Source organism: Triticum dicoccoides, chromosome 1A, assembly GCF_002162155.2.
Source record: "Triticum dicoccoides isolate Atlit2015 ecotype Zavitan chromosome 1A, WEW_v2.0, whole genome shotgun sequence".
NCBI lineage: Eukaryota > Viridiplantae > Streptophyta > Magnoliopsida > Poales > Poaceae > Triticum > Triticum dicoccoides.
Genome location: NC_041380.1, coordinates 14,736,803 through 14,746,660, shown reverse-complemented (window position 1 = coordinate 14,746,660; position 9,858 = coordinate 14,736,803). Strand labels below are relative to the sequence as shown.

General features: G+C 41.3%; 1 protein-coding gene across 1 annotated transcript in view; it reads left to right on the top strand.

Annotated features, from left to right (window-relative positions):
* The window catches only part of LOC119358926 (ABC transporter D family member 1-like), a 13,870-nt gene extending 4,384 nt beyond the window's left edge, over positions 1-9,486 (top strand). The window contains exons 6-25 of the mRNA XM_037625313.1: positions 1,432-1,570; positions 1,653-1,731; positions 2,684-2,922; positions 3,022-3,326; positions 3,411-3,516; positions 3,600-3,761; positions 4,304-4,403; positions 4,478-4,586; positions 4,793-4,883; positions 5,109-5,233; positions 5,333-5,482; positions 5,578-5,650; positions 6,711-6,891; positions 6,979-7,137; positions 7,628-7,774; positions 7,866-8,072; positions 8,229-8,383; positions 8,472-8,524; positions 8,617-8,695; positions 8,853-9,486. Coding sequence (XP_037481210.1) covers positions 1,432-1,570; positions 1,653-1,731; positions 2,684-2,922; positions 3,022-3,326; positions 3,411-3,516; positions 3,600-3,761; positions 4,304-4,403; positions 4,478-4,586; positions 4,793-4,883; positions 5,109-5,233; positions 5,333-5,482; positions 5,578-5,650; positions 6,711-6,891; positions 6,979-7,137; positions 7,628-7,774; positions 7,866-8,072; positions 8,229-8,383; positions 8,472-8,524; positions 8,617-8,695; positions 8,853-8,939 — 2,746 coding nt within the window. The 3' untranslated portion in view covers positions 8,940-9,486. The remainder of the gene's footprint in view (positions 1-1,431; positions 1,571-1,652; positions 1,732-2,683; positions 2,923-3,021; positions 3,327-3,410; positions 3,517-3,599; positions 3,762-4,303; positions 4,404-4,477; positions 4,587-4,792; positions 4,884-5,108; positions 5,234-5,332; positions 5,483-5,577; positions 5,651-6,710; positions 6,892-6,978; positions 7,138-7,627; positions 7,775-7,865; positions 8,073-8,228; positions 8,384-8,471; positions 8,525-8,616; positions 8,696-8,852) is intronic.
* The last annotated feature ends 372 nt before the right edge of the window (positions 9,487-9,858 follow it).

Sequence of the window (9,858 nt, the reverse complement as noted above, 5' to 3'; positions counted from 1 at the left end):
AAAAAAAAAGAGGAGTTGAACTGCTGGTGCAGAGGAGGAGGTGAGGCTGTGCGCGGCAAGAAGGCAACAGAGGAGGAGCAGCCAAGGAGGAAGAGGAGAAGGAGGCTGACTCTGTTGCTGCTGCTGTTGTGGCTGCATCTGCAGCTGCTGTGGGTGCGGCCAGGTGCAGCGGCGCGTGAGGAAGAGGAGGTGCACGGCTGCAGAGGAGAGAAGCTCCTGCTGGGCGCTGTGGTCCTGGCGGCTGCTGTGTTCTGCTGTTGCTGCTGACAAAAGAGTAAGAAGGAAGGTTGTGTGCTGCTGCTGCATGAGACGGAGAGGAGGCAGAGGAGAAAGAGAAGGGCAGCTGCTTGTGGCTCCTGTGTGCTAGTTGCTGCTGCTGTTTGGAAGAGGAGTTGGTCGCAGCTGCTGGTGCTGCTGAGCGGGAGAAGGATGAGATGGGGGAGAAGGATGAGATGCTGCGCTGGCTGTGGTGTTGTTGCTGCTCCGTGCTTGCTGCAAGGAGCAGAGGGGGAGAGATTGCTTGGTCCGCTGCAAGGACCAAGGAGAGAGATGTTGCTACTGATGGCAGCCAGATGGATTTTCTTTTAGGGGGGGAGAGGGAGATGTGGTGATGATGGAGATGATGAGGTTGTGGCTTGAGTGTGGTTGGTGATGAGGAAGTGTCCGGGAGAGAGGCTGTCGTGCCTGAGGTGAGAATGGTTGAGGCCTGACCAGGGGAGAGGCCGTCGTGCCTGAGGCAAAGATGGCTGGGGCAGGAGTTGCCCGGAGAGGCCGTCGTGCCTGTGGAGAAGACGGAAGAGGTCAGTGGCCGAAGAGGCCGTCGTGCCTGTGGAGAAGACGGGCTGAGGGCATTGAGGCGAGTGTGGATGGTTCTACGGAACCTGTGTGGTGAGGCAGCCGGGGTTGTTGAGGAGGTGCATGGTGCTCAGTTGGCCATCACAAGTTGGAGGTGGTGAGAAGATGATGGAGAGGGCAATGGCTCTCATGTATCGTAGTTGGTTAAGTTTTATGTTCATTAGAGTCGTCGTAGTTTGAGTTATGTAGTTGTTGCAAGATGGTCATGGGTGTTCACCCATGATCATCTTGAGGGGGAGTGTTGGTACATATGGGAGGCCCATGGTGGCCCAGGCCCAGTACTGCTTATGTAACCCTAGTGTTGTGGTATATATATGTGTGTGGTGGTCCTGAGGGAACCAACAAGATTGACCAAAACCAAGACTGAATCCATTCCCTCTCGTGTTACAACAGTTATCTTCTTTATGGTTTGTATATCTAGACAACTATGGCCTATATATGCAACTATGGTTGTAATTTTGCAGGGCAAACTTTGTGGTCCTGTGACCTGCTGTCTCTGATGCTATTCTGCTGTCTTCGAGTTCTGATATTTTTTTGTGACATGATTGACAATGGACTTTCACTGTAATTTGACAGTGGCTATGCAGACCGGATTCGTGAGTTACTAGATGTTTCACGTGAGCTGTCTGGGGTCCGTGATAGATCGTTGAATCACAGCTCTTCTATCGGGAATTACATCAGCGAAGCAAACCATATAGAATTTTCTGGCGTTAAGGTAGTAATAGCATGCTTGGAGGAGCACATTCGCTTTCTGTTTCCTTACATAATTCCATCATTCTGATATGAAATGATTACAGGTGGTGACACCCGCTGGGAATGTTTTGGTTGACGATTTAACTCTCCGAGTAGAAACTGGATCTAATCTTTTAATCACCGGTAATCCTCTCCTACCAATTGAATTTGAACTTTTGACTTAACTATTGCAATGCTTGCTTGAACAGCAGCTATCCAGCACTTATGAGAATGTATGTAGCATCATGCACATTTTTCTTTTACATGTTCTAGAGCATCTGTAAATCATGTCCAGATATCAGACTGCCTGCAGTAATGAACCATGAAACAGGATATGTCGAAATAGTTTCATGTCTGGCCTCTCTGTTTCAAGCTCTTATAGCCTTAAGTAATCTGATAAAACTAGAAGTTAAAGAGAACTTACATTTTACTAGCAAAATAAGTCTTTTCTGTATCAAACTGCAAACTGATCTTGTAATTATCTATGATGGCATTTCTTTTTTGCTATTTTGTTTTCAGATATTTATGGAGCTCATAGGCTGCCGCTTTTACCATTATACACTCTTAGGGCGTAAATACAAGGATATGTTAGGTTCTGTAGTAATTTGAAAACACGCAGCTTCATACATTTGAACACTACTTCCTGAAAGAAGATTAATTAAAAACAATGAAACAAAGTTGGATAATATAGCATTTGCAAGTTTGCAATTTTGGATTCATCAATCAAATTAATGTTGTATTGAAGGCAATCATTTGGTAATCTGCTCAGTTACTACTTACTACTCCCTCCATATCAAAATATAAGACGTTTTTGTAGGCTAGTTTAGCCTAAAAGACGTCTTATATTTTGATAGAGAGGTAGTAGGAGTTACCACTCCGGGTTTTAAGTCTGGAAAAGGATTGGATTCTGCAACAGTAGGCGACGCAAAAGTCATGCATATGCTGTTTAAGTGCATCTACTTGAAAGGAGGCTTATATTCTTAAACTTATCTAGTACAACCAAACTCTCAGTGTCCAACTGTTCATAATCCATGCATGTTTGCATGAAATTCCATATAAGTGAAGTGTTGACACTGACATTTTGTTATTATTTCAGGTCCCAATGGTAGTGGAAAAAGCTCCCTTTTTCGGGTCCTTGGGGGCCTATGGCCGCTAGTATCTGGCCATATTGTCAAACCTGGTGTTGGTTCCGATCTTAACAAGGAAATCTTTTATGTCCCACAAAGACCATACACAGCTGTTGGCACACTTCGCGAACAGCTAATCTATCCTCTCACAGCAGATCAGGAGACTGAACCACTTAGCTATGATGGCATGGTGGACCTTCTAAAGAATGTAAGTCTTCGTATCGATATGCTATTTGTATTTTACATCATGGCCTCTTGAGTTATGTCTCATAACCTGCTGGAATTCGTAATTATGCTCCTTTTACAGGTTGATCTGGAATACTTGCTAGAACGTTATCCTCTTGACAAGGAAGTTAACTGGGGCGATGAGCTATCCCTTGGCGAGCAACAAAGATTAGGAATGGCCAGGCTGTTCTACCATAAGCCAAAGTTTGCTATTCTTGATGAGTGTACTAGTGCTGTGACAATTGATATGGAAGAACGTTTTTGCAAAAAGGTTCGAGCGATGGGAACATCATGCATAACAATATCTCATCGCCCAGCGTTAGTTGCATTTCATAATATTGTTTTGTCATTGGACGGTGAAGGAGGGTGGGATGTTCAGCACAGAAGGTATACATCCTGAACTAATTCACTGAATGTTTATTTGTCCAAAATTAATTCACGGTAAGTTTAATATCAGACTTGTTTTTGCAGGGATGACTCATCCTTTTACACTGAAGAGTCTGAACTTACATCACTGGAAACTGAACGTAAATCGGATGCCCTAACTGTTCAAAGGGCTTTTATGAACAGGGCAAAGGTATATAATTACCTGGTATGTCTATTCCATTATTATTAATCGAATCTTGGCTGTGACACAGTTCTATGTATTCTCTTTACTAGAGCAATGCTTCATTAAGATCCAAGGATTCCTACTCTACAAAGGTCATAGCAAATTCCCCCAAGTTGGAAACAGGGCAAACAGTACGAACACCTGTAATCCCACATTTGCAATGCTCCCCAAGGCCTCTCCCTCTGAGAGCAGCTGCAATGCTCAAAATATTGGTATGTTCTGTTTCATGCTTAAACTTGTTCTCTTTGATTTTTGTTCCAATGAGTCAATAGTTTCTCTGGATACTGCATCTTGTTAATAGTCAGTCACTCTTGTATCTGAGATGTTAGAATTTTGAGATTTTACATCAGCAGGTGATAGCAATTTGAGAATTCGAGTATACTGAGGCAATACATGTACTCCCTCCTTCCCATAATATAAGGCGCTTGACTTTTTCTGGTCTTCATGGCATAACTTTGACTATAATTTTTACTTATTCTATGCCTACAACATTAGTATAAAGACATATGAAGTAAAATTGTTTTGCAAGACAAATACGACGATACCATTTATACACATTCAGTTCATCTACGTTGATATATATTAATGATCAAAATTGTGCATCAAAGACCGTGTAAAATCAAGCGCGCCTTACATTTTGGGAAGGAGGGAGTACTAAGGAAGAACCTGACATTACTTATATGGGATGAAGCATATGAAATTATGTCAAGTAAACTTATATCAGATGTTAATATGTTCTCATCTTGCTTCCCAGGTTCCTAAATTACTGGACAAACAAGGAGGGCAGTTGCTTTCTGTTGCTCTACTTATTTTCTCTCGCACCGTGATCTCGGATCGTATTGCTTCACTGAATGGTTGGTTTCTTCAATATCTTCTATTATCGGAAGAGCTATACATGAAATTCTTGTCTGATTCATCTCGTCTTCAGGGACTACTGTGAAGTTTGTCTTGGAGCAGGATAAAGCTGCTTTCGTTCGGTTGGTTGGCGTCAGTGTTCTGCAGAGTGCTGCAAATTCTTTCGTCGCACCATCTCTGAGGTAACTGGTTTACGTGCACTCAGTAGACTCTCTTGACATGGGATCATGCATAATCATTTTCTAAGTTGGTTTAAATGAATAACCTGCTGCTTTTGGTTGGTGCTTGGCAGACTGTTCTTCTGGGCATGCAAATTTAAGCTTGGTCGGTTGATGATTATTTGCGTGTATGTCTAACTTCATGGTTTTGATAATTTATGTCTTCACAGAACCCTTACTTCAAGACTTGCCCTTGGATGGCGAATTCGCTTGACCAACCATTTGCTTCAATATTATTTGAGAAGAAATGCATTCTACAAGGTATATCCTGTATCTGCTCTTGTATTCAAGTTGTCTCCCGGTGATGCGTGGGAAGGGTTGTCTGTTAGGATAAGTCTTTTGGAGGTCTGGACAAGGTTTTGGTCAGTTGATGTCTCTTGGTGTGCATGAGATCTGGTTGTGAAATAAGACTGCATGTCGAACGGAGTTAACATTATGGATTTCGACTTTTGACTGAAGCTAAGTTATTCTAGCATATGTTTTCAGGTATTCAATATGTCAGATAAAAGTATCGATGCAGACCAAAGACTAACACTTGATGTGGATAAGTTGACCACTGACCTTGCTGGCTTGGTTACCGGAATGGTAAAACCACTAGTTGACATTCTTTGGTGAGCTATCCTTGGAATCAGCACTGATATCTACTCGGTTTAATATTTGTTTAGCATGTAAAATTCAGCGTAACAATGTCAATGTATATTACTCACTAGGTTTACATGGAGAATGAAGCTTTTGTCTGGCCGAAGAGGAGTTGGTATATTGTATGCTTACATGTTACTAGGATTGGGTTTCCTGAGAGCTATATCACCCGACTTTGGCCATCTTGCAAGTGAGGAACAAGAACTTGAAGGAACATTCAGGTAATGTTTGATTCCTTGCTGTTTCTTGTCAGACCTGACTTTTTGTTGATTTAAGAATTTTGGAGTGTTGGTTAACCTGGTGAACTGTGTACTAGGTTCATGCACTCGAGGCTGCGGACTCATGCTGAATCAATCGCTTTCTTTGGTGGTGGTTCAAGAGAAAAAGCTGTGAGTTTCTTAACCCTGGATGAGAAAATTTGAAAGTATATATACTGATATGTTGGTAGTGTCTGTTCACCTTTTATTCTTGTCAACTATTTTTATTCGAATCATGAACTACGTTGATATGTGAAATCTGGTAATTGCATGCTAGTTGCATAATTTTATAACTACTCTGCTAAGTATGAAGTAAACAATCTCATGGTGATATTTAGTATATATATAGCTCCTGATCTTGTTTCTTCCTGTTTAATCCATCCATATTGTTGAAAATGGAAAAAGGTTGGTTATGCATTCTATTTACTTGCTTTTTCTTGAAGCATCTATGCCAAAAAAACTCCAGAAGTAAGGTTATCGACAAGGGAAAATACGCTGATACACCTGGTTGTAGATGAACCTGATAAAAAACATTCCGAGATTTTTTTTAGCAAGTCAGGAAAAAGTCAAAATCTTCAAAACTTTTTTTGAACAAACTTGACCTACTGGCGTGCTCGTATAAAAATTTCGACAAAGAAAAAATCCCTTAAAAAATCTGAGCAAATTTTTTTTAGAATAATCAAGGACAATATAGAGTGAATAGTAACTCTAATATAGTGCTGATGTTGTCTTTTTGGCGAACAATATCATGAAAGTCATTTCTTTGCAATTTTTTTTACCAGAGTGTAATGCTTGCGCAAGTTTGTTGTCAAAAAATTTCATGATTTTTTGACCAATTTTGCAATTACAATTTTATTTTATTTTTGAAAAATGGGTGCACCTACCCCTAGGTTCCATTCGTTCCCCTCTGTCGGACAAGCTAAAATATAACTAATGCACTTAAGCATAAGCAGAGGCCATTCACAAATTGTCCATTTTGCTGTTTGTCTGTTGAACTTTTTCCCCGTGTTACTAGCATTGTTAGCTATCTTTGCTTACTCCAACTAGTATTATAATATGTGCTTATGATTTCCTATTCCTTTATGTTCTTATGAATCAAAAGATGGTTTCAATAGCTTTTCCTGGCTTTATTTTGTTATGGGATGAATTAGTGCCGTACTGCCGTCCTTATGGTTTTGTTCTCTTATATCAGATGGTCGAGGCTAAGTTCATGAAATTGCTTAACCACTCAAAGGTTCTGTTGAGAAAACAATGGCTTTATGGTATTGTTGATGATTTTGTGACAAAGCAACTCCCGCACAATGTGACATGGGGTCTGAGTTTGTTATATGCTCTGGAGCACAAGGGAGACAGAGCTTTGACTTCGACACAAGGTTACTCAACATAAAATTGCTTCAGTTGTCAGGAGTAGATTATTTTAAACTTGAACTTGGCAAAACCTTTACTCTTTTGTGCAACAGGGGAGCTCGCACATGCTCTGCGGTTCTTGGCATCAGTGGTGTCACAAAGCTTCATAGCCTTTGGCGATATTCTTGAGTTGCACAAAAAATTCCTTGAACTTTCTGGTGGGATTAACCGGATCTTTGAGCTCGAGGAGACTCTGCGTGCAGCTCAAAAGGGTAAGTTTCAGTTGGTTATGGCTTGGCTAGGACAGCTGAATAGTGCGGTTGCACTACTAGTATTGCAGGATATAACTAATCTTACTGTATGACATGCATCATGTTTGGATTAAAAATGTGACATTTTCCTACAGCATGCTTGTTATGGACTTATGGCACATCCTGTTTAGCATATTATATATGATGGAACTTTGGCACATGTCTCGATCTAAAACCGGTTGCCTTCTCACTATGCCAAACATAATAGAATGCTACATAGAATGGCTGCAGGAATTTGATGTTCCGCCAAAAGTTGCAAGTTTGTGTTAAGTTATTGATACTCTTTTGCATTGATGACTAGCTCCGCACAGAGTTGGCAACTTGTAACACTGGGTTGTGTTATAATTTTATATCAGTAATGTCCTAAGTTAGCTAGTGGCATGATCATTTTATAAGTGTTACAGCAATGTCTTCCGCCAATTAAACACAGCTTTTCAATTGTTTCCTGTAGATGCTCTGGTGCCTTCCAGTGCCATTAGTGCAGCCTCAGACGAAATTATTGAATTCCATGAAGTGGACATTGTAACACCATCGCAGAAGCTATTGGCTAGGAAGCTGTCATGCAGTGTGGTACAAGGGAAAAGCCTTCTTTTGACTGGTATGTCACCTGTCTGTGCTCTGAAACCTTCATTTATCTTTATAAGGCAGTGAATCATGCTGACTTACCTTTTTACCTTGATTTTCTGAAGGCCCCAATGGTACCGGGAAGAGCTCTGTTTTTAGGGTGCTCAGAGATTTATGGCCTGCCTTTTCTGGGAGAGTTACCAAGCCCTCTGAAGGGATGTTCCATGTTCCTCAGAGTCCATACACCAGCTTGGGAACCCTTCGGGATCAGATCATATACCCTATGTCAAGGGAGGAAGCAGAGATGAAGATTCTTTCATTATATAAAGCTAGTAGGTGCCACTCAGAATATGGGCATATTGAATTACCGTAAACTGTATATATTGAACTGCATATCCTTCCTTTTTACTATGAAATTGCTTGTAAAAATGGAGTAGTAAATTATATGTTTGCTTCTCCTGGTAACCTGAAATCCTGTGCTAATGTAGGCAACAGGTCTAGTGCTCCTGAGTTGCTAGATGACCACCTGAAGACGGTTCTTGTGAATGTCCGGTTGGTCTACCTTCTAGAGAGAGAAGGTTGGGACTCTACCCCAAACTGGGAAGATGTTTTGTCGCTGGGAGAACAGCAGAGGCTTGGGATGGTAAGTGTTAACTTCACTGCAAGCTGTGCAAACTGCCGAAACCATTGTTTGTCCCCTTATATCTTCTGATCGAACTGTTTTGTTTCAGGCTCGTTTGTTCTTCCACCATCCAAAATTCGGCATCCTCGACGAGTGCACAAAGTATGTGCAGCGCCACAACTCTCTTTGACCATTTTTTATTTTCATTCACTGATCAATTACTGTGGGTCCTAAAAAATCGCACTTCATTGCAGTGCTACGAGTGTTGATGTTGAAGAGCATCTGTACAGGCTAGCAACAAACATGGGCATAACTGTGATCACTTCATCACAAGTAAGTGTTCGTGCAATTCCCGCTAATTGTGTAAAGTATCTGCTGCGATCCCAGCTCAGTTCTTTGTTGAAGCCTCTGCATTTGAATTTTAAAGTTGTTCTCATATAATCTTGATTTACGGTATTTTACTGAAACTTCCTTTTCACTCTCTTTGCAGAGGCCTGCTCTTATACCCTTCCACTCCGTGGAGTTGAAGCTCATCGACGGCGAGGGAAACTGGGAGTTGTGCGAGATCCAGCACTGATTGACGCCGCCAGCTAGAGTTTTATCGGCTCTCACTTACTTACGCCACACAGAAGATGCTGCTGCTGCTACTGCAGCGATTTGTTCATATCGGGTCGCCTTCACAGACCGTCTGGAAGCTGTAGCAGCCTGTACAACTATGAAGCAGGCCGGAAAAGAAGAAGAAGAATCCGCTTCAGGAACTCGACGCAGAACATTGCAATCATAGTCTAGCTACACCGAATTTAGTAACAGCTGAACGAGCAGGGGCCGGTGGTAAATCAGTTACTTAGGATTGGGAGGTGTTTCGGTTTGGAGGTGTGGAGTGAAGTAGGAAGAGAGTGTAGAACAGCAGTACATAATCTCAGAGCAGCTGTTGATGTGAATTCATCAAACCTATTATTGATTGATTCCATGCTAGTGTAGTACATATGGAATAAATTTGGCTGTTGTTGCCATCATCTCCGTTCGCTGTCGTCATCAAAAACTGTGTAAACAAAAGGAAGCAAACTACAATTGGTATTGGTTGTTGACATCACCAAACTACAATTGCATGTTGACATAGAAAACTGTGCTATACGGTATTGGTTGTTGACATTACCAAACTACAATTGCATGTTTCTTTACATTCTCCACGTGTATGGATGATATGCGTTTGGTTGTATATTAGGCCTCTTTTGGTTCATAGGATAGGATTATCATAGGAATAGGAATCTAGTAGGAAATGAGATGACATGTATCTCAAATCCTATGAGTAGGAATAGGAAACAAGATGTCATTTGATTGACACTAAAGGAATTTTTCCATTGAGTCTAGGCTCTTTTTTATTTTCCTATGAAATGTGGAGGATAGGAACTAATCCTATGTAGGAATAGGAATCCATTCCTATGAACCAAAGGGCTCTAAAGGAAAAAATTCTATAAGAATTCTATCCTCTAGAA